Source organism: Trachurus trachurus (genome assembly GCF_905171665.1).
Source record: "Trachurus trachurus genome assembly, chromosome: 15".
In the NCBI taxonomy this organism is placed as follows: domain Eukaryota; kingdom Metazoa; phylum Chordata; class Actinopteri; order Carangiformes; family Carangidae; genus Trachurus; species Trachurus trachurus.
Window position 1 is genome coordinate 28,896,870 of NC_139906.1, and position 23,608 is coordinate 28,920,477.

The 23,608-nt window shown below is 42.8% G+C and overlaps 2 protein-coding genes across 4 annotated transcripts; one reads left to right on the forward strand and one right to left on the reverse strand.

The window, feature by feature from the left end:
- Positions 1 to 2,557: 2,557 nt before the first annotated feature.
- Positions 2,558 to 7,854, forward strand: cdk1 (cyclin dependent kinase 1). Of its 2 annotated transcripts, none has more exons than XM_083987991.1 (8): positions 2,558 to 2,615; positions 3,668 to 3,709; positions 4,172 to 4,328; positions 5,486 to 5,609; positions 5,880 to 6,050; positions 6,137 to 6,300; positions 7,161 to 7,302; positions 7,602 to 7,854. In XM_083987991.1, exons 2-8 carry the CDS (start codon positions 3,673 to 3,675, stop codon positions 7,716 to 7,718), a joined length of 912 nt encoding a protein of 303 aa, XP_083844117.1. In that variant the 5' UTR covers positions 2,558 to 2,615; positions 3,668 to 3,672; the 3' UTR covers positions 7,719 to 7,854. The 2 variants fall into 2 exon arrangements, with proteins under 2 accessions (XP_083844117.1, XP_083844118.1); XM_083987992.1 differs by having other exon boundaries at positions 2,573 to 2,744.
- Positions 6,275 to 23,408, reverse strand: ctu2 (cytosolic thiouridylase subunit 2 homolog (S. pombe)). 2 transcript variants are annotated; one of them, XR_014595967.1, is made up of 17 exons: positions 23,266 to 23,408; positions 22,685 to 22,759; positions 22,254 to 22,332; positions 21,768 to 21,827; positions 19,630 to 19,690; positions 19,416 to 19,525; positions 16,768 to 17,042; positions 15,401 to 15,536; positions 15,151 to 15,282; positions 14,646 to 14,737; positions 14,400 to 14,497; positions 13,280 to 13,378; positions 13,009 to 13,120; positions 10,459 to 10,525; positions 10,229 to 10,287; positions 9,911 to 10,042; positions 6,275 to 6,326 (listed from the first exon to the last, which is right to left on the reverse strand). XR_014595967.1 is itself a non-coding variant. In XM_083987983.1 (16 exons), exons 1-16 carry the CDS (start codon positions 23,319 to 23,321, stop codon positions 9,982 to 9,984), a joined length of 1,572 nt encoding a protein of 523 aa, XP_083844109.1. In that variant the 5' UTR covers positions 23,322 to 23,408; the 3' UTR covers positions 9,591 to 9,981. The 2 variants fall into 2 exon arrangements, 1 of the variants encoding a protein (XP_083844109.1); XM_083987983.1 differs by lacking the exon at positions 6,275 to 6,326 and having other exon boundaries at positions 9,591 to 10,042.
- Between the last annotated feature and the right edge of the window lie 200 nt (positions 23,409 to 23,608).

The following is a 23,608-nucleotide window of genomic DNA, read 5'->3' on the forward strand; positions in this document are numbered from 1 at the left end:
CACCCAAACTATACATAATATTAAGACACATTTTTGCTTTGACACATTAAGCAGCATATTTGTTTTTTTTCTGTAATACTTTCTTTTTTATAATCTAAAACTAAAATAAGATTGTTTTTTGTGGATTTTGCATGATGTGTGAATAAACAGGCTACCTAAAAATCTGTAAGGTGCACACACACAGGCATGGATGGATTACTGAGCAGGCCTAAAGGACCTGTAGGTCTGGTGCTCCCTGGACAAGACCGTTTGAAAGTCATAGAGCTCAGTTAAAAGACACAAAATGACCATGAGGGAGCAGTGATGGGGGCTTTAATCTCACTGGGCCCGTTGTCTCATAATCCATCCATGTCCAGGCCCAGAGTGATCAGACACACTGGGTTTTCTCTGAGGCCAGTTCTTTGAAGTGCAGTACCAGAACGTAAACACTCTCTGCTCCGTCCTGCGTCTCATACAGGACCAGCAGATTTCACTGCTACAAGCCTTTTCTTTTTTAATACACCAGAGGATCCATCACACTTGAATTAAGGCATGCTTTTGTATATGTCATTAAGTAAGTGGTGTGAGAAATCTCCACAGATGAATCCCGCTTAGTCGGCTGTTAAATAATTGTTCCTTAAGATGCTGTGCAACAGTTTAATGAAATGGACAGCGAGAGGTTTGTATGTGTCTTACAGCACTTGAATCTTACTGTATTTCTAAGGTTTTATTTATTCTAAGCTTTCGCAGCCTTTAAGAAGGCGTGGTAAGTGGGCACTAATGTCTCTCAGACAGATCCACAGGTTTCATGATTTTAAAGCTGTAAAGGTTTAATGTTGTTCATAGTCTGTAATCACTGACAAAAAAAAAACATTTAGAAAGATACATAGAACTATATTGTGCCATTCATTTAAGAATCCCTGTGGTTGTAACTTACATGTACATGTTCAAGATGAATAAAGTCTGGGCTGGAAGGTCAGCTTCACACAGCTCAACTCAGCTGTCGCCCATGGGTCTTCATTCACAGCGAAACATGGTGTATTCACTTAATGATGCTTTTGTGTGTTTGTATCACGTTCAAGATCACTTGGATTTTTGATTACTCACCATAGGGCAGGTTATATCTAAAGCAAAGACATTTACCAGTCTGCTAGAGTGGAGAGGACTGGCCTTTATGCTTCAAGCAGGTGCAGTGATGAGAGGAAATGCACACACAAACAAACTGGGGGTGAACCATAGACTGTAAAAAGAACAGGACGCTTCAAGGAGGGGAAAACAAACTAGGCTACTAGACCCTATAACATTATCAATACATTTGATAATTATTTCTATTAATAGCTAGGTAACTGATGTTGAAAGTGTCAGAAAATAAGAAAAGTGTGAAAACTGGTACCAGAGACTTTTCTTGATTTGTGTTCCAGGAATGTCTCAAAATAATCAGCTATCACCACTGCATAACTGTATATTTTCTGGTTTTGTATCAGGATCTGGTTGTTCTTGAATACATCCTCTGATGCTCCTGAACACATCATCAGTGATGTAACCTGGTGTCCTCGGGTGTTTCGGGTCTTTCAACAATCATACACCCTCTTCCAGGCGACCCCACCACGGTTGATCAGACTGTGGTGTGCCACCTGAACACACACCACGGTCTGTCAGGATCTGGTTAAGTAAGAACTGTGGGTCAGATATGTTGAATTAAAAATAGAAAAATGAAATAAATAAAAGCAAAAAGGCAAACAAACAAAACATTTACAGTTAAAAATGGGGGAGAAATACATTGTATGTAGCCTAAATAAGTGACTATAATTATTGTGCATGTGCACAATAGGAATATACTGTGATTAGTTCTTGGTAAGAATTTATTCTAACACAACACTTACTGAAATATGTGCAACTAACTATACACCTCATCATTACACAGAGCAATGTGTGACACTTACCGGTAGGTCCAGTTTTAAATGAGGACTAGACCTAAGGCAGACAAAAACAAAAACTCTCCATTCATATTCAGTTCTGTGTATTTTCTGTTTCTTCCAACAAATCACTGGCTTACACTGTACTGTTCTCGGTACAGTTATGGATGTATTCCATTGGTTTTATAATCCATGATGTATTCTTATAATAGATCTAGGGGTACAGTATGTGGATGTGAATCATAGACTGCAAAAAGAATGGGATGCCCTTCCAGACCAGTGGAGTCAAACATCCGGGACAAGCTCGTAACAGGCTAACCCTGGGTTGGCGTATCAATCCAATAAAGACAAATACACGACTGTAAATGTATACATACATATAAATGGCTGAAACACCGACTACGTCTACAGTTATCGCTCTCATGACAGAATGAATGCTCACTTCATGCACAAAAGTTTGAACAGAAGAAGGTGGTGCTTGCCTGACAGACTACACTCAGGGCGTAAACATTAGTCATCAACGTCGGCGCGTTCTCTCCCGCTCTGCCCACGTGACAGCACCCTCCTTTCTGATTGGCGGTTTTGAAATCGACAGCCCGAGCTCATTGGCCACTTTTGAACGGCTGCAGAACTGCGGTGGATTCAAACGAGTGTGAGGGTATTCCAGCGGCAGTCAGTACAGAGAGCGAGTACACACCGCAGCAAGCGAGGCCCAGTCAGGTAATTATTATTATACTATTTTATACATCTTTACAAAACGGACCCCGAACGACCGAGCTAGTTGAAGACTTGGAAAGAAAGAACCTGGGCCGAAGTAGGTCACAACTTCCTCTGGAAAGTAGATAGAAGGTAAGTTCGACGATGTAGCAGCGGCTAAGCTAACGTTGGTGACTTTTTTTTTCACATAGCCCGAAGAAAACGGTAAACGTTAACAGTAAACTGTTTACGTAATGACCGTCTCAACAGCAACATAAGTGAGCAGTTAATAAATAGCTAACGCCAGTAAACGGCAGAAAAGTGTAACTTCAATAACGTTACAGCATTGTCCAGGCCACAGGACGACTCTAGTTTATATAACGGAGGCTCTGTGGGTAAGGTAAAAGAAAGGGGGGGAAGCCACGAATCTCCGTTGTAAACTGTGTTGTTTGTTACACTTTAACACGCCGTGTCTGATTCAAATTGTCGATTAGTCGACCCTGGAAGTCTATACAGTCTATGCTTCAGACCCTCGGCTTTGTTTAATGTTAGTGCCACAGTTAACGCTGTCAGTAAAAATAATTGCATTAACCCAGTGTCAACAGCAGTCAAAGTCCCTACCACTGATAAGGGCTGGTATGTAACTGAAGGATGCATGCATCAGCTGAAGTTGTTGCGAAGTGATGACAATAGTTATTGACATAATAATACTCATAACTTAATTATATAGCACCACAAAGTGCTTGACAAAAGCAACACAGACCACAGAAGAGAAGTCACATGCAAATGTCACAGACCATAGGAGATGGACCGCCCCAAAACAGCAACACAGGCACTGCAAGACCCCAACAACAGACAGGAGGAGTCACATTAAAATGCAGGATGCAGTTAATAATTAACTGCATCCTGCATTTTAATTTGACTTAGATGAAATAAATAAAGAGGGATACATGATGAAAGGACATAAGAAAAGATGGGAGTTTGAATAGAAGAAGGCGTATTAAGTAAAGCTAAGAGTGAGTAAAACTGTGAGATGAAATGAGGCAGTAACAAATTGTTTTTCATTTTTCTTTCAGGCATAATGGAAGACTACCTGAAGATAGAGAAAATTGGAGAAGGTTGGTCTAATGTTTCCTCTGTAATTATCTAAATTGTTCAAGAAAGTGCTGCTGAAATTATGGAAGTAAAATTACACTGACAACTCAGCACCCTTCATTGCCCTTAGAGATGTTTCAACTTTATTTGTCACATATAATTAATTACAAGTAATTACAGTATAATTCTTACGCACCTTTGGTCATTTGCATAACATAAAGATACAAGAATATAAGGAATAATATTTAAAAACAAGAGAAGGTGGTAGTAGATTTAAAAAAAATATAATACAATAGTCCAATGTCAACCAATAAAAAAGAAGAATGAAAAATGTAACAGTGCATATCTGTATGTATACGGATATTTGTTTATTATTAAACAATAATATTATTAAATCATCAACAATATCATGGCGGTAATGTTTTTGTAGTGCCCGTGTGACTCTGCTTCATTTGATCAGACCTTCATTGGTAACTCTTTTCCAGGTACCTATGGGGTGGTGTATAAGGGCAGACACAAGGTCACAGGGCAGGTTGTGGCCATGAAGAAGATCCGCCTGGAGAGTGAGGAGGAGGGTGTTCCCAGCACCGCTGTGAGGGAGGTCTGTTTGCTTCAAGAGCTGAAGCATCCCAACGTTGTACGGTACGCCCACTTTGTACGCAGCAGACTGATCACACAACGGCCTGTGAACCGTCAGGTTACGGGATCCTAAAAGTCAAACGAGTTTCCAGTCTATAAAAAGTTAATGGTATCTGGAAAACAGCTGTTGCATTACATCCCAGTGAAACGGGAATCAAAATAAAATCAGCGCCAAAGTTCAAAACTGGCTGATGGTCTGCCACTGCTGTCACATATCACTTAGCATAGACCAGTATGACTGACAGTAGCACTCCATCCCATCCACACCTTTTTCCCCCCTTTTTAAAAAAAAAAATCTATGCATCTCAAAAATAATCTCACCATGACACTGTGAGCTGTAAACGTTCCAAATCCAGTTTGAATGAGGTGACCACAACACCTGATGTGATAAAACAGAGACAGTTAATGAACATGTAGAGTAGTACGATGCCAACAGCATGAGGAAGAGGAGTAGAATCAGTTCTCAGTATTTTGATTGGCTGACAGTGCTTCATATTTGAGCCATCACCATTACACCTATCTGTGTGCTAACCGGGGTTGTGTCAGGGAAAACATGAATATGGGGAAGCTGAACCGACATTACTCCCTCTATTTGAAGATACAGCTTAATGAAGAGAGGAAGGCAAGGCAAGTTTATCTGTATAACCCATTTTAACAAACAGGGCAGCATCCTCTGTCACCTAGATTTTGCACATATCCATATTTGATCACCTCACACACCGTGTTGCAGCCAAATCATTCACATTGCAGTATTATAAGAGCAGGGTTCCTACGCAAGTATGGAAAAGAATGGATTTTATACATTTCCAGGTCTGGAAATGTATGGAAAATGGAAACTATTGTATAGAAATATATTTATCTTAATACATGTCTGGGTTTGGTCTTATCTGAAGTTGTTTGGGTTAATTATTTTGTTTGCACTATTGTACCTACAGTTTGATGACAGAATGGCATATGAATTCAGAATAAATCAAATTAATTACACAATTTTATTTACATGATACACATCTATTTAATTAAATGTCACAAATTATTTAAATTTTTTCACAGAATGGTCTGGAAAAAGTATGAAATGTGTAGGAACCCTGAAAGAGCCAGAGTGCAGGGAAGCAATGAATTACAGTTTGAACTAAGCCAGTGTGTGTGTGTGTGTATCCCAGACTCCTTGATGTCCTGATGCAGGAGTCTCGTCTCTACCTCATCTTCGAGTTCCTGTCCATGGACCTGAAGAAGTACCTGGACTCTATCCCCTCTGGCCAGTACATGGAGCCCATGCTGGTCAAGGTGTGTTTGTGAATGAATAAATGCTCTGTGCAGTCCACCTAAGTTGTAACATTATTTTTGCTTTGCTGCTTCATATCAGTATGATAACTGTAGAACTTGTGCATTTCCTCCTCACATGCTCTTCTGCTAACAACTGGCAGCCATTGTTTTGTAACAAGCCACCTTAAAATATAATTGATGTAAAACTGTTGCTGCTCTTCAGATTAATCTGCTATTCTTCTTGGCTGGTCTACTCCATCTCACAACTCTAACCATGTGTCTGTCTTCCAGAGCTACCTGTACCAGATCTTGGAGGGCATTTATTTCTGTCACTGTCGTCGAGTCCTCCACCGGGACCTGAAACCCCAGAACCTCCTGATTGACAACAAGGGAGTTATCAAACTGGCAGACTTTGGCCTGGCCCGGGCCTTCGGTGTCCCTGTCAGGGTGTACACCCACGAGGTGAGACTCCACCCACACACCACCACACAAGGAGACATCAACAAACAGAAAGCCTTTAAAATGACAACCTGTGTGTGTGTTCTCAGGTTGTAACTCTGTGGTACCGGGCTCCAGAGGTCCTGCTGGGCTCACCCCGGTATTCCACCCCCGTGGACGTGTGGAGCACCGGAACCATCTTTGCTGAGCTCGCCACCAAGAAGCCTCTGTTCCACGGAGACTCAGAGATCGACCAGCTGTTCAGGATCTTCAGGTAGAGGCATCAGACCACACCGACACCTGTTCAGTTAAACCTCTGTTAGTTGTGAGTTAAGAGATGTAAAGTCATTGAGGTCAACAGTAAGTCATTCATTTTGTTTTCAGTTTCCACATCTGCCACAAAATATTTACAGGCAACACATTTCAGATCAAATAAAGTCTGTCCATCATCCTAATATTAAAGATGATGGCATTGTGTGAACACAATGGTTCACAAGTTAAACCAGCTGGGTGTCAACCATAGACTGTAAAAAGAATGGACGTAGCGTCCGTGACGTCACCCATTGGTTTTGGTGAGTCTGTTTTGTGCCGCTACTACGGGGGTTTGAACCGCGCCATGTTGGATTCTACTTGCCATATTTGGAGCGGTGCGGCCGTTAGCCGGCCGAGAACCCGCCCATTGGCCTCGAAGCAGCGGTCTCCGGACCTGTCACTCAACGTTTCCGCGCCCTAATTGGCCAGAATTTTAACCTAATAACAGTAAAACGGTAGAGTTAAAAAAAATAAAATTCACCCCCCTCAGAGTGTGTGCAGGGGTAGAAACTATCGGTTGAGACCAAAAAACGTAATGGTACCAGGCTTTTAACATGTTTACTGAGGACGTAAAGTAGGCTATTTTAACATGGGGGTCTATGGAGAATGCTCCCTTCCGGTACCAGCCCCCAGAGGAAGCCGGGGGGATTGCAGTTTTTGAACGCGGAAGTGAGCTTCACTTCTCAGACCGACAACTGCCCCCTTGGTGTCAACAGGAGCAGGTCCAGGTTGCTCCAGTGTTGTGCTGTGGTCAAGATGTGGCTTTTCCTCATGAGGTTCCTGTAGGACCATGTTTGAATCCCTCTGTCTTTTACTTTCCAGGACTCTGGGAACCCCCAACAACGATGTGTGGCCGGAGGTAGAGAGCCTCCCTGACTACAAAAACACTTTCCCCAAATGGAAGTCTGGGAACCTGTCATCAATGGTGAAGAACCTGGATAAGAATGGCCTGGACCTCCTGGCAGTAAGGACTACTTTATGTCTTCAACTTTACATCTGTGAAGTAACAAACATGTACCTCAACTAGAAATCGTATGTGTCTGCATCATAAATATCACATAGCCTGGTGCAGTTCCTTCCTATTCTAGCCATAGTGTTAACAACTAAATGCTGGGGTTGTTTATTTCTGTTGACAAATTGTTGGTAATTTATGTAAGGGAGTACTCCATTTGACTACTATAAACTGACTATACTATACTAGAATAAACTATAGACTGATCACATAATGTTGATGTACATTAAACTGGCTATTCTCTGCCATAGAAAACATTGATCTACAATCCTCCCAAGAGGATCTCGGCACGGGAAGCCATGATCCACCCATACTTCGATGACCTGGACAAGTCTACCCTGCCCTCTGCCAGCATCAACAACATCTAATAACACATAACTGACTAAACATACAAACAACAGTCATACCCATTGTGAATTCTCATTCTGTAAATACTTGTGTGTGAATATTGTTGTAGGCCTTTAGTAACGTTTGTCTCTCAACAATGTCTTTTCAATAAAACTGCACTTTCTGTGATTAGGAAACTTTTTTTTTATATCCCTTTTTCTTGCCTGATGAAGCATGTCAGACTGAGAAATGTGTTTCCAAAGTGGTTAATGGGTTAAAGAGTACATGTCATGTTGGGACATCTGGGTTTTTAACGATAGAGGGCTCCATAATGATAGATCAGGACATGGTACATACATTGTTTAGTTCTGAACATTAGTCTACATGGATTTCATTCCATATTCAAATGACTGACTGCAGGTGCTATACTGTAGGTTTGTGATCTACAATTAAAATACTTTGTCAAACAGTTGAATCATGCTTCAGTGAAACAATGTCATCAAATGATATTAGTTTGTCCATCCCTGAAGTATATGAAGAATACCTTAGAGTTCACTGTACACTCTTTCAGTCATGTTTTGTAAAATGAGTGTTTTTAAATGGACCTAGCGTTATGTACAGATGTACTCATCTCAATGAATTAGAACAATATGGAAAAGCTCATTTATTTCAGTAGTTCAATTCAAACAGTGAAACTCTTATATATATATATATATATATATATATATATACATTGCACTCAGACTGAAATATTTCATGTCTTTATATATATATTTTAATAGTAATTATGACTTTCATATAATGAAATAATCAGTCATAATAGTTGAGCTCTCAACAGTTGACACATGAGCTCAGACGTCACTCACACACTCCATCTTTCAGGTTGAACTACTTCCACTTTTCTGAGGAACATGCTAACTTAACTTTCTATTAAATGTATTTATTCTACTTCAATCACTTTCAATAACAACCTTATTTCCCCGTGAGCCTCAGCATTACATTCTCAGTCACCCAACACTTAATGTTGACAGGCCTAATAACATTCACGCTTCCATTTAAAGTGTTCATAGCTGAAAGAGTAAACTGAGCCAGTTGATAACCAGGATCAGAGAAGTTAGTGGTCCTAGGGAGATACAGTTTTATTTGTATGGCACTAATACAGTGTAAGGGTTCTTCAGTGTGAGTAAAAGCCAATATGTTACTATATAAATATATTGTTTGAACCACTGAGCTGTGCTTGGGTTAGCATCTGCCTGCATGTTCAGAGTTAAAGCAGAAGTAAGCGATTCACTTACAAAGAGTGTTTGGACCGAAACACGGGTCTGTCAGTCGAGGAGAAAACTTTTCTCGTATCCTACAAGTTTTATCCAATGAGGAGAGAGAACGGCATGAAGGGCTGTGTGTGCAGCCCAGGGATGCGCCTGAATGTGGTGACGTAGGGACGAGGACCAATAGATCCATGACGAGGGCGGGGGCTGATAACTCCATCGGCTGACAAGACGTTATGGTGCGTTCAAGGCAACTCGTAACTCGTGTTTTTCCGACCTGTGAAGTCGTACCAGTTGATCTGGTACGAGTTCACGGGTCAGAAGTTACGAGTGGCCGTTATAGTGACTTTCACAGGTAAAACAGGTCGGAAAAACACGAGTGGGTTGCCTGGAACGCTACAAAGTCGTAAGTCGTGACTTGAAGCTGTAATTTACGGTTTCAAAAGCCTGCCTGGAACGCAGCATTAGCCAAAACGACCGGATCGCTTACTTCTGCTTTAAGTCATGACTTTGCCACTGAGGAAAATAATAAGTTATTCAGCACAACATTTTAAAGACTTGAATGCAGCTTTAAATAAAAACTTTATTTATAACAACTATTACAAATACAAAATCTCACCAATATATGTTATCAGTTCTCCATACTTCAGGTTTCACCAGCCACTGAATTCCACACTGACAGGATGATGAATAACATTAACATGGAAGATATTTTCTATGTTCAACCGACAGTTGGGAGTGGGAGTAACATGAACACTGTAGTCTGACTGTTTATCTTGCGATTGTTCTTATAAAAAGAAATGAAAGTGGTTGTTGCTGTGCTAACTTTCCAAAGTTGTGAAATCTTGTCAGTGATATTTTGAATCCCTGTGCTGTGGCTGAGAACTCCAAACTGTTTTGAGTTAGTCTCGTTCTCACCCACTGGTTGTTGTACAGATGATTTGTGGCTGCTTGTGTAAAAATACCTATGTATATTTGTTGAAATATAATATCTAATGTACAGGGTGGAGAGCTGGAGGTGAAGAGGCTCCGCCCTCTAACTGCCTTCATCACCATCTTCCAGCAGGAACTCACTGATCTCCTCCCTCATCTGTGACCTGCAAAACACAACACAACACAAGAAATAAAAGAGATATTCCGTCTCTTCTCTCTCTGAGCGATGGAGCGTCTTGCAGGTGAGCACAGCTGACATCACAGCTCAGTCTGTTGAGCACCGATGTGTTTGGTGATGCTGTCAGATGAAGAGGTTACAAGATCATCAATGAAGCAAACAGACTCCTCACCTCCTGTGCCTCCTCTGAGCCTCTGACAGGATGTACTGAGGGAGACGCTCCACTGACGACTAGGAGGAAAACACAAAGCAGCTCAGACAGGCCTGTAATGTCACATCTGTTGCTTCTCACTTGAAAAATGTGAAAACATGCAGGAGATTGGGACTAATCTTATCCAGTTTTATATAGACGGGATTTTGCAAAAGTTTAGAATTGAGGATGTTCCTGTGTTTTCCACTCACCATGTCTCTGATGGTCAGCTGACAGCTGTAACACAGCAGCCTCTTCAGCTCGCTGCTCTCTGGCTCCCTGGGACAACAACAGAACAGGAAACACTGGTTACGTTACTGCAGGTTGACCGTATTTTGATTTCCAAAAGAAGAGGACACTTGGGTCCGCCTCCAGATACTTAAAGGGATAGTTCAAAAATAAAATTCAAATTTCACTCATTATCTACTCACCCTCATGTCGACTAAGAGCTGTGAGAATTTTCAGAGTCCTCCGTTCCTTCTCTGAGTTACGGGGGGGTCCTCGCAGCAGTATTTGTCCATATAATGGTCGTGAATGGATACCACTTTTCTTCGTCCAAAAAGACACACTGAAAAACATCCAAATACCTCCATACTGCTCGTCTGTAATGTCCCTCTTGTATTGAAGCCCCGACATGAGAAATTGTTCCGCCGGTCAGTGCACACAGGAAGAGCAGTGAACTGAGACACTGGGAGCTTCCGTTACAAAGAAGCTTAAAATATAGACTTATTTAATTTTTTCCGAACAATTTCTCATGTCGGGGCTTCGATACAAGAGGGACATTACAGACGAGCAGTACGGAGGTATTTGGATGTTTTTTAGTGTGTCTTTTTGGACGAAGAAAAGTGGTATCCATTCACAACCATTATATGGACAAATACTGCTGCGAGGACCCCCCCGTAACTCAGAGAAGGAACGGAGGACTCTGAAAATTCTCACAGCTCTTAGTCCACATGAGGTTGAGTAGATAATGAGTGAAATTTGAATTTTGGGTGAACGATCCCTTTAAATAATTCTTAAAGTTTACACAAAGATGCCTTATAACTTCAATTTATTTAAAGTATGCCTCATCTGTATGGATAGAAAATTCACTTATACGACAAAATAATATCTCTCTATAACCAAAGACACCAGTTCAGAGGCTTCTCAGAGGTTATTCAACGTGCTTTATGATGCCTACAACAATCTCTCTTTAACAAGTCTCAATGGTACAAAAATAAAATAAATCCTCTGGAATGTATTTGTAGAAAATCAGCCAATAACAAATTTGTCCCAACCGTGATGGTAAGTGAGGACTTTTTTCTGTAATTGGTCTGTATGGCTACACTCAGGCCCGGCCCGGGCTCGAACCTGGGCAGCTGCAGCGAGGACCTTAGTGGTCCGGTTCTCTACCAGAGGCCAGCTACTGGGGCAGACACACACTTCAGCATTTTGTAATGAGAGGCAAAGCTGCTCCGACGTTTGCACACAACAACAAAGTAACGTAGTATCCTGTGCAAAGTGCCAGTCAATTCAAGTACATTACATGTATGGAATTTTCTCAAATTCTTTTAAAAAACCCAGACGTCCCGGACGGGATGATTTCAGAAAAGGGTGTAAAGACCAAAAAAAAGAAAACAGAACAAAACATATACATTTAGCCTAGTTTTCTCTCCTATATCATTTGGTCCAGGCCAGATACTCTGGTGTTTTTTGGGTTTGGTCCTGAGCTGAGTGGAGGTGTGATCAGTGAGACGACTTCTGTGTTGTGTTCTTGTCAACACAGCGGGAGATTTGGCGCTTTCATCTATTTCTTGGTCATGACTGTATGGTAGCTTTTGCAGTGTACTATGGGATTTACAGTGCGAGTAGTGTAAGCGCTATCCCAGCGGGCCTTTAGTTTGACATTTTTCTCACGGGCCACATCAAATTATATTGCTGGGCCTTGAGTTTGACATGTGTGATTTATCTGGTCAATGAATCAGGTTATCTTATCTGTTGCAAAAACACTGTGTTTGCTGTTAAAGGTATAATCTGTAGGAATTCCCCCATCTAGCGGTGCGGTTGCATATCTGAACGTATTCTTGATGTTGCATTCAGGTGAAATGGGGCAGACGTCAGACAGACAACAGACGCTGCATGTAACAGGATAAACAAGTGGTCCACCAGCACGAGGCAAAACAATACAGGCGCTACCTGGAAAACTTTCTCCCCGAGCCGACAGCTCCGCTGAGTTTCTATGGTTACCTACGGTCACGCTGCCACTCAACCTAAAAAATGGCGATGCAACATGGCCGCCTCGGTTCGGTGCGTCGCCCACTTATGTATTTGTAACGACTTGTAACAACTCATTCTAAGGTACCAGAAAGCTTTCATTTGTATGCAGCTGTGATTCATCTTCAGTGAAATACATATTTATGAAAGACATATTTGATTTTTGCTAATAAAAAGACAAATAAGTTACAAACTGGGGCTTTAAACCTAAAAAAGTCTATGATATCTTCAGTTAAACTCAAAGATGACTGAGGACAATCATCAATAAATCATCATGGATTCTCATTGTCCTTCAACAGTTGTGATCATCAGTGACGTCTGCTGCTAAATGAGGTGATCATCTTACACGGGGGGTCAAAAAGGCAGCTGAGCCCCCGTCCTGTTTAAAACCCACGTGTTTGGAATTAGCTTGTTGACAACACAGTGTCTGTGTTGTGTCTGTGTGAGTCCCTCATTACCACAGATTAATCACGGACCAAATTAAGAGACATAAATCCCTCAGCACTCACTTGGCAGCCGAGCAGCAGCCTCCTCCTCCTCGCTCTGCTCTCCCACAGTCCTCTGCTCCTCCAGAGGAGCAGCACTGTCCCGCGGGAGCAGCCGGTCCGCGCTCCACTGCAGCTTTAATACAAACAGTGGAAAAAGGTTTTATGAAGAGGTGAGTGTTGAAACGGCCCCCTGCAGAGGCTCGCTGCCCTCACACAAATACCACCAGACTGGCATACTGTCATAAAAGATACTGATCTGTATTCTGGACTGGAGGAGAAACGTGGACTGTACCTGGGTTTGGTCTCGGAGTCTCAGTCCTGGTGGCTCCTGAAGATTTCTTCTGGGAGAGCTGCTCTGAGGTCAGCGTGGACTGAAAGGCTGAGGCGTTCTCTGACCGAAGAGACAGAGACAAAGGAAGAGACGTTTAGATATAGTGTTAGAGTTTGATTATTGGGTCAGTCAGGAATGAGGGATGGTAAGAATATCTTTAAAACTGTTTTAAAAGCATCAGATTTGTTACAGTGTATATTTTGTATTCATGTTGGTTTGATGCCATTTAAAACCCTTTTTTGAAGAGTTTTTAAGTAAGACTTAAATGATGAATATGAAATATTTGATCCACCTACAGTGGATTTAAGTATACTTAGAGAAATATACTTTCTTCTGAAAACAATTAATTGAAATAGATTTTTGTTTCTCCATTTCTGTAGGCTATTAAAATGTTGATGCATTTTGTCAACACTGAGCAGGACCTATCCTACAACTACAGCTTCTTTCCTAGATAATGCAACAAATGATGTCAAATTTGTCAAGAATCAGTAAAGTGAATTACATTTATTCAACTTTTTTTAATTTTAATTTATTTTTTTTATTTGGGGGGGGGGGGGGGGGGGGGGGCAGTAGGGATAGACAGGAAATGGGGAGGCAGAGAGAGGGAGAATGACACACAGCAAAGAGCACACTGGTGGATTCGAACCGGGGCTGGTTACAGTGAGGACTTTTGCCTCTGTATATGGGGTGTACGGAAGAGGATTAGGGCCACTGTGGGAAAAAAAGTGAGTTCTGACTTTTCTCAGAATTCTGACTTTTTTGGGGGGTAAAAAAAAATTCTGAGATTAAAGTCAGAATTCTGAGATGAATCCTAATCCTCCTCCGTAGGGGCTGACTGCTCAACCCACTGAGCTACTTTATTTTCCTGCATACAGTCAGATTTTTATGAAAAATACCAGTTACACCACTTGACACTGGGATCACATTATTGAGCCTTTTGCTGTGTTTAAAGCCTGTCTGTCTGTCCTGACCTCTGTGCTCTCCAACTGAAGCTCCTAGTGGACTAACGTTCACCTGTCAGAGCCCTAGAGCTCTACATGTGTGTGTATAGAGAGAGAGGGAGTGTTTCCTCAGCACTCACCAACAGCAGTGTCCAGGGCACACAGACACAGCAGACACCTGTCGGCCTGCTGGGCTGTGGAGGAGTTCTTGCAGGCTGTCTGCAGCTTCTCGCTGGTCCTACAGGACACACAGCAGCTCTGGGATCAGATCATGCTTCCCAAACACGGTACACACTCTGTTTCTGTAACCTCCAACGTCCATTCTATGCAGTGAAGGAGAGCTGGAGGTGGAGGTGTGTAGACGGTGTGTAGACGGTGCCACTGACCTGTAGATGGTGCTGACGGTGGAGGGGAAGTCCGCCTGCAGGTTGGTGACGAAGCTCTCCGTCAGACGCTGGATACTGGCTTTATCTGTTGTCTGTGGAACACACACACACACACACACACACATTGACATTTTGTCTGATGCTTGGAGTTTTATGTACGTATGTATGTGAATATATTGTTATTCTGTTATTTATTTCTTAGTTACAGTCTTGGTATATGTATGTTTATATCTTTATTTGAACATGTCTGTATGCTTGTATACTGTACATTTGTGTTTCCTGTTTGTAGTGACATGACACATGTTGATCTGCAGCTGCTTTCCATTCAAAAATAAGTGTAATATGAGCGGACTGATGCAGTAACAGAGTGAGTATGGTGTATAGACTAACTTGTTTCCCAAATGTATTAAGTATTGGTGCCTGGGAACATGTTCATCTTCTGATACGAGTGCCCAGTTGTCATGGTAACAACAATCAAACAATCATGAATCCCTGCCGATCTCACCTTAGTGTCCAGGCCTGGGATGAAAACAGAGGGAACTCTGAACATGTGGTTGTAGTAGCCTATTTCCTTGGCTGAGTAGTCCCTCATTGGTCGCACTAGTATGATGTCACCGTACCTGGAGTCTGAGAAACCCTGTTGGAAAACACACAAACACACACACACAAAAGTAAATGAAATGTTGTGTTTATCTGTCTTGTTCATCTGTGCAGAGTAGACACACACACACACACACACACACACACACACACACCGTGTCCTGGGCCAGCTGTGCTCCTCTGCCCAGTGAGATGCTGGTCAGCAGCTTCACAGCCACTCTGGTGCAGTTGTCTCCCAGCATCACTTTGCTGTATCCCTCAGTGCGAGCTGTGTGCACCAGCAGATGATGCCTGTGGAGAGACACACAGTGAGAATAAATCTGAAAGCTGAACATCAATGGGACATTTTCCCTGCAGCTCTACCACTCTTCTCTCTTTATCTACATCCACTCACTTCACAGTCAGAGGTGAAGCCACAGCGGCAGCAGCAGTGTGTGGCAGTGTTTTTGTTTGTTTGGTGGTGGTGGGGGTGTATTTATTGATTATCACTATCACTGATGGCGTAAGCCAGTGTTTTTCAACCTTGGGGTTGGGACCCCATGTGGGGTCGCCAAGAATTCAAATGGGGTCGCCTGAAATGTCTAGTAATTGATTTTAAAAAAATTATTGATAAAATATATATTTTTTTTACAAATGATTATTCTTTTAAAATTATACTTAAAAACACCACACACACAATCTTAAACAACTGTATTCTCAGAAAATAAACACTTTACATTAACGTCCCCATGAAGTTTCTTCTTACACCAGTGTCTGTCAACCTTGGGATTGGGGCCCCAAGTGGGGTCGCCTGGAATTGAAATGGGGTCACCTGAAATGTGTAGTAATTGATTTAAAAAAATTACTGGTAAATATGTATTTTTTCACAAATTATTATATATTTTTTAAATTATAATTTAAAACACCACACACAATCTTAAACAACTGTATTCTCACTTTCTCTAATATAAATCAAGTTCAAATAAAATGCAGCATATTAAAATATCTGGCGCATCTTAATTGATGTCAAATCACACATTTCTGGGTCGCCAGAAATTCTATTAGTGCAGTGTGTAATGTAGTGCTTTTTTTATTTGAATGGGGAATACTACTACTGGGGAATGTTACTGTGTGTGTGGCTGTGTGAGTAGAGGTGTGTGAGTGAGGAGGGATCTCATGAATGGGTTGGTGTGCATTTGTACTGTATGTGTGGGTGGAACAGCAAAGGGATGAGGTGTGTGTGGTCGGGGATGTGAGTGGTGTAGTAGGGGGCATCCCATTTGATGTATTTGTGTGTTGGCTATACTGTATGTTTTTTATTGTGTGTAGCGGCAAATATCTGTTTATTGTCTGTATCTGTGTCTTAATCTCTCAATTGCCCAAGAGCAATTCCTCCACTCTAGGAGACGATAAAGGCCCATCTTAATCTTAATCTTAATCTTAATCTTAATCTTAATCTCTCTTCGCCTCCTCTGTATCTGATCTTGTGGTTTGATTTCAGGAGAGCAGAGTGTAAAGCTGCTGTGATTTTATCCTGCCTGACCTGAGTGTGCTCAGCAGGTCCTGTCTGGCCGTCAGGGTCTTGGCCGAGTCCATCAGCTGCTGCAGCAGCTGCGTGTTGGACTCCTGAACCTCCGGCGGCGCCGTCTGCTCCTGGTCCTGCTCCTGGTCCTGTGGCGTCAGAGAGGAGCTGCTGCTGCTGCTGCTGCTGTCGCTCTGGATGAACTGATCCACCGCTGCTTTGTAGGCGCCGGCTGGCTGCACCGAGGCTGCCGGCGCCGGCACCGTCACCACAACTGAACTGGGAAGATCCAGAACCTGAGAGGAGGTTGGAGACACATTTAAGAATAAAAACTAGGGGCGGTGTTTAGCTCAGTTGGTAGAGCACCTGCCCCATGTATTGAGGCTACAGTCCTCTCTGTAGGCGACCCCGGTTCGAATCCCACACCGAGCGGTCCTATCTTGTGTGTCATTCCCCCTCTCTCTGCCTCCCATTTCCTGTCTCTCTCTCGACTGTCCTGTACATTAAAGGGACAACGAGGAGTTTCTCCATCGGCAGAACGAAAAATTCTGCGACAATAAAAAAGTCTCATATTAATGTGGATGAATCTCCGCTACCCACACTTGTTAATGGGCCCATTTTCGACAAATATATCATTTTGCCTCTATCGTTATTTTGTTATTATTAGTGGTGGCAGAAATTTACTTTCGGTTTCGCGGCGAACTACGACGGTATGTGATCGTCTTCCAACCTCTGACTTTAATTCTTGATGAATGAAAACATGAGTCTGTCTTGCGCCGGTCAAAGAATTCTACGGTGCGCGGAGGCTCATAAATGTAGTGTGAAAACACTTCGCTTTTCCAAAACTCCTCGTTGTCCCTTTAAAAGGCAAAAAAGCCCCCCAAAAAATACTTTTAAAAAAAGAATAAAAACTAGAATCAGCTCCTCATGGTCGTATATCTGCTCCACTCAGACTATTTTCTGACTGTATTCTTGTTTATCAAGAGTTATCAAGTGTTTTGTGAGGTCACACTGCCCTTGACTTTTGTGTAATTAACTTGTCCTAACGTACTAATGAATGTTTCCGCTTAATGATGGAATTTCCTTGAGGAGTTCTAGAGATATTTCTATTTAAAGGCATAGTTCAACATTTTGGCAAATTGGCCCATTGCCATAATCCCTAGAGTTTTAGGAGTAGGTTTGTTAACTTTAATTGTTGGTGCAAGCTATTTTTAGAACGGCGGAGCAGAGCCGTGAGCTGCTCAGAGCTACGCTACGGAGGCTAACGGGATTTCTTGATTTCCCTCATCAAACTCATCAAATACACAATCCAACAACTCCAAAACACTCCAAAAAGGTAAATTCATGCATAACCGCTGATGAGCGTTCCCGTCGGCAAGCAGTCTCTGCATTTGCCTCGAAAACAACTCGTTTCATAACGTTCTGTTATTATCTCATAGCGTGGTGAATGTGCAGGTCACAACTTGTCCACCAGAGCGTTTTGGAGTTGTTGGATTGTGTATTTGATGAGTTTGATGAGGGAAATCAAGAAATCCCGTTAGCCTCCGTAGCGTAGCTCTGAGCAGCTCACGGCTCTGCTCCGCCGTTCTAAAAATAGCTTGCACCGACAATTAAAGGTAATGTACCTACTCCAAAGACTATAGGCGTGTCTCCACTGCAGGAACCTCCCCCACGGGGCCATTTACAGGAACTTTTACGGGGAGTACCTACTCCAGGGTAGGTACTCCGTTCGGCCCTGAAAACCTCCTGGGTGGGGCTCGAGGTTAACCCGGCACTGATTGGCTAAAGCTAGAGCAGGCTCTGACGCCACCAGAAAGCACCAAAACAACCAGCATTTTTAAAAGGGGGAGCAGAAGGGGAGCATTAGCCTAGCAGACACCGCTGTAAACAACAAGAAAACAGCAGGAAGATGTACGACAAATGGCCGACGGTGAGGTGCAGACATTGATTGCTGTCTACGGCACCGAGGAGATTCAGAGGGGGTTTGAGTCATCGCGGCGAAATGAAAATATCAGCGCACCTCGACACACTGGGGATCCATCACGCCGCAAAACAATGCCGTGAAAGTAATTAAAAAAAATAAAAAAACTCAAGCAGGATTAGAATCAGCCGCCATGCGCACAAACACACAAACTAGAAACGCGCCTACCGCCTCAGCTCCTTCCATCCTTCTTCGTTGTTATGATTTTTGTGCATCATGTGCTTGTGACCTGCCGGGGTGACGTCACGGTCGAAACTGTCGCACAATGATTAAGCGGCAATCGAAACTCATGACGTCGCCGCGGGGTCCGACTCTGCAGTGGAGACACGGCCACTGAGAGGGCCGAGTGAGAGGACGGTTCCTGTAGAAGTTCCTACCCCCTCCCTTTACCAGGAACTCCTGCAGTGGAAACGCGGCTTATAGGGATTATGGCAATGGGCCAATTTGCCAAAATGTTGAACTATCCCTTTAATACTATATCATACACACCGAAAATCATGTTTTACGTGATCACACTGACCTTTAGCCACCAAAATCGAATCATTTTGTCTTAGTGTCCATGTGAATTTATGTGACAAATTTGATTCCAGCAAAACATTACTGAGATACGATGTCCAGTTTGTCCACATCTGGACGGATGGATGGACTGATAACCCAGGTTGTCTCTGTCTGCTGACTGCTGACTCACCTGTTCCAGAGGCACCATGTGGAAGGGGAACCCTGTAGCTGTGAACAGCGCCTGCAGCTCTGCCCCCGTCCTCCGCCTCTCCTCCACAGACTGACCTACAGCTCCACCCTCTGGGAACAATCACACACACACATACAGTCAGTGGAAAATGTTTTGGCCTGGTTATGAAAATTAATGCGCTGAGCTGAAGAGTAATGAGCTCCATTTAATTTACCGTCGATGTAAATGATGCCAGGTAAGAACCTCAGCTTCTTGTGAGCATTCTGACTCAGACCCTGAGGAAGAGAAAGGTTTTCCATTTAATTAATGACACTGTACTGAAGCTAAGACCGATTTGCACTGTGTTTCCAGTTACTGCATTAGAATTTCAACAGATTAGCAATAGACACAAGAATTTGAAGCAGCATTTTCATTATAACATTCAGGAAACAGGGCCAGCATTTGGTCCATTAGTGAGAATCATCCATTCTTCCACTTAGGCCCCGTCCAGACGAATTCGTTTTTTTCGAATCCGGATAAATACTTTATCGGATTGGCCTCGCGTCCACACGGATCCGGCGTTTTCAGGGGGTGAAAACGGTATTTTTTGAAAACGGGTCCCAGAGTGGGAAAATTTGAAAACGCCGCCCCAGCGTTTCCGTCTGGACGGCCAATACGGACTTTTTCAGAAACGATGATGTCATGCCCCCCGCCGCTCTACCTGTAACCTGAGACACACACACACACACACACACACCGCTGCAGCAGCTGCACACTGACAGTCTATGGACTTAACGTAACAACAACAACGGCCGACTGCCGTCGGGTCGCTGCTGCGGCTGAATCGCGCCTGTTTAATCATCACTGATCATCATATTTACTCTGACACGACTCCCTGTCAACATTTAATCCCATGTTTGAGTTTGAATACAGCGGGGAACTTCTTCTTCTATTGAATTACAGCGGGGACTTCCCGTCTTCTTCTCTGTCTTAAGTGTTTGTGTGTGGCAGCGCTACAGCGACACACACACTCCACCCGCTCCACACACGCCTGGAGGATGTACTACAGCGTTTTGGGTCGTTTTCACTGGATCAGTGTGGACGCAGATATTTCTGAAAACGATGCCGTGTTTACAGAGATTTTTTTCAAAACGATTAAGAAAAAGATCGGATTCAGTGAAGCCGCGTTTTCGTGTGGATGGGGCCTTACAGTAGATCAGTGGAGGCTTTTGGGAATATTAGGGTGTTAGACAGTGGTTCACAACCTTTTTTGGCTCGTGACCCCATTTTGACATCACAAATTTCTGGCGGCCATCAATCAAGATGCGCCAGCTCAGATATTTTTTATATGCTGCATTTTATTTGAACTCAATTTATATTCAAGAAAATTAAAGTATAGAAAACATTTGTTTAAGATTGTGTGTGGTGTCTTTAAATCATAATTTAAAAAAATATAATAATTAGTTAAAAGTAAAGTCAGTAATTTTTTAAAATCAATTACTAGACATTTCAGGCGACCCCATTTGAATTCCAGACGACCCTACATGAGGTCCCAACCCCAAGGTTGACAAACACTGGTTTAAAGGGATAGTTCACCTAAAATTAAATAAGTCTATATTTTAAGCTTGTTTGTAGCAGAAGCTCCCAGTGTCTCGGTTCACTGCTCTTCCTGTGTCAGTGCAAATCTCGCGTGATTTGCACTGACCGGCGGAACATTTTCTCATGTCGGGGCTTCAATACAAGAGGGACATTACAGACGAGCAGTATGGAGGTATTTGGATGTTTTCTGGTGTGTCTTTTTGGACAAAGAAAAGTGAGCCCCATTCACAACCATTACATGGACAAATACTGCTGCGCGGACCCCCCTGTAACTCAGAGAAGCCACTGAGGACTCTGAAAATTCTCACAGCTCTTAGTCGACATGAGGGTGAGTAGATAATGAGTGAAATTTGAATTTTGGGTGAACGATCCCTTTAAGAAGAAAGGTCATGGTGACGTTAATGTAAAAAGTATTTATTTTCTGACTGTATCCACAGCTATCTACTCCCATGTAAACCATTCTAGATGGTCCAGCATGCAGCAGAACAATCCACCTAAACACTGTGATCAGGACTTTGACAGTAAAACATGTGAACTGCAGAAACAAGCTTCAGTGGTGATCACACAGATAAACTAACATCTCTGGTACTGTGTACAATATATCTTATGGTTGCACTGATCATCATCATTTGGTTTGTATTATTTTTTTCTACATAGTTTTATATTATTTATTCCACACCTCTTAATATTAATGCTGCTGCCTATGTGTTTTTATTTACCCTATGGGGATAAATAAAGTCTTTCGAAATTGAAATTGAGAGACAAAAACCAGACCTCTTGGACTTGACCGAGCATGGAAGAGGATGAAGGACCTCCGGACACAGCCAGCAACACCTACCAACAGAGAGGACACAGACAGTTAATGGAGCTGCTACAAATACAGACACATTTATTCATTTGTTTGTTTATTTGAATGGGACAGAGCACATTAATGTGGACATAAGAACATGTAAATATGACGGATTATAGCAGGATGCTAGTTTCCGTCCGTAGTCCCAATAACATAAAAACTGTTCAAAACAATACAACATTTACACTTAATTTAAAAAAGTAAACACAAAAGGCAACAATAACAATGAAAAACACATTGTGAGACACAAGTTATAGGTCATTTACAAAGTGACTGTAGATAATGAAGTAGTCCACAGGTAGGGGGACCATAAGGGTTTTGTTTTGGGTAATAAAGTGCATAAGGTAAGTGCAAGGTGTAACAAACTCAGAGAATAAGGTGTGTGAGTGAGGAGATAAACACCAGCTGACCTTCTCTCCAGGGAAGATGATCCTGTTTTTACCCAACATGGCTCTGAACTTGTGGATGAAGTATTCCTTGAAGCAGCTCCTGACACACAGACAGACAAACATGATTATTATTGAACAATGGCCCAGCTCCCCCTAAATAACCCCAAACCTATGGAGACAACATCAGGATGGTCTCTCAATACACAGTGACTAAAGTTTGGGCATCCTGAATTTCTGTTAATGTGAACAGTTAAGCAAGCATTTCATCTTCCTCTTGCTGAACTGTTCACAATAACAGAAACTTTCACCAGGGGTGCCCACTGCCCAAACTTTTGCACGTCACTGTCCCACACATTAAAACTAAACCATCAGTACAGTTAGAGCAGTGCTTTATCCAGATGTGGGCCTGTTTGCAGTCTGCCTCCTCATGGATTTCTAACATGCTGTCTCACCTGCAGTACGTGTCTCCTGCTCTGATCACCACGGCTGCACTCGCCTCTTTGCATTTGACACATTTCTTGGAAACACTGATGAATAGGAAAAAAAAGTGATATGTTACAAACAAATGCATTCACACTTCATGACATGTTTGTGTACTGACATTTAGACTGAGCAGGTTCAGTGCAGCATAGAGACACATGGCTACAGAGCAGCAGTGATGGAGAGAGAGCATCACATCTTTTTTAATTCCACAGGTCTTCTCTCTCTCTTTGTTTGTCTTTCTTCATGATTTGTTCTAATTGTAGGCTACTGTTACAGGAAGTGAGCCCACAGTGAGGCCACAGCCAGGTCGACCTGGTCCAGATCCCACAGCAGATCCCAGATGACAGCTCCTCCATCATCTGGTCAGAGACCGACCAGCGTCTCCCTAACCTGTCCCAGCTGACAGCGAGCTGTCCACTGTGTCTGCTGAGTGATCCGGTACGACACCGGCTGCAGTGCGGGTCCAGGTCTAGGTGGAGCCTCGACCCTCCACTCTGATAACAACACATCTGGACGGAGCAGAGGATCAGATGGGCGCGTGGGGTCCTACCTGGGCGCCTCAGTGCGCTCCAGTCCGTCCTGGTAGTCTTCCTCCACTTGGCACATGGTGGAGCTGAGGACGAGCTGCTTCACTTCACACTTTGAGAAACAAACAACTTCACATCACATGTAGGAGTGTGTCTCTGTTTGATGACGGAGACGAGCTACTTCTTCTTCTTGATGTTTTATGGCGACTGGGAAACGATGCAGTGACACACTGCTGACCCCCAGTGGTGGGTCGAGATGGAAGCAGAGTCTATCGCTCTGGGTGGAAGCTCATCTCAGTCAGTCAGTGAAAGTCTGTCACCTCTGTGACCAAACCATAGATCTTTCCATCACTTCTATTTGTCTTT

Bases quoted from the DNA above. Each gene is read 5' to 3' on its own strand.
- cdk1 (XM_083987991.1), top strand. From the start codon at position 3,673: ATGGAAGACTACCTGAAGATAGAGAAAATTGGAGAAG. The intron at 4,329-5,485 runs GTACGCCCACTT...TGTGTATCCCAG, and splicing joins AAGCATCCCAACGTTGTACG to ACTCCTTGATGTCCTGATGC. The intron at 7,303-7,601 runs GTAAGGACTACT...TCTCTGCCATAG, and splicing joins ATGGCCTGGACCTCCTGGCA to AAAACATTGATCTACAATCC.
- ctu2 (XM_083987983.1), bottom strand. From the start codon at position 23,321: ATGTGCCAAGTGGAGGAAGACTACCAGGACGGACTGGAGCGCACTGAG. The intron at 13,379-14,399 runs GTGAGTGCTGAG...CTCTTCGGTCAG, and splicing joins TGCCCTGGACACTGCTGTTG to AGAACGCCTCAGCCTTTCAG. The intron at 13,121-13,279 runs GTACAGTCCACG...TTTGTATTAAAG, and splicing joins GACTCCGAGACCAAACCCAG to CTGCAGTGGAGCGCGGACCG.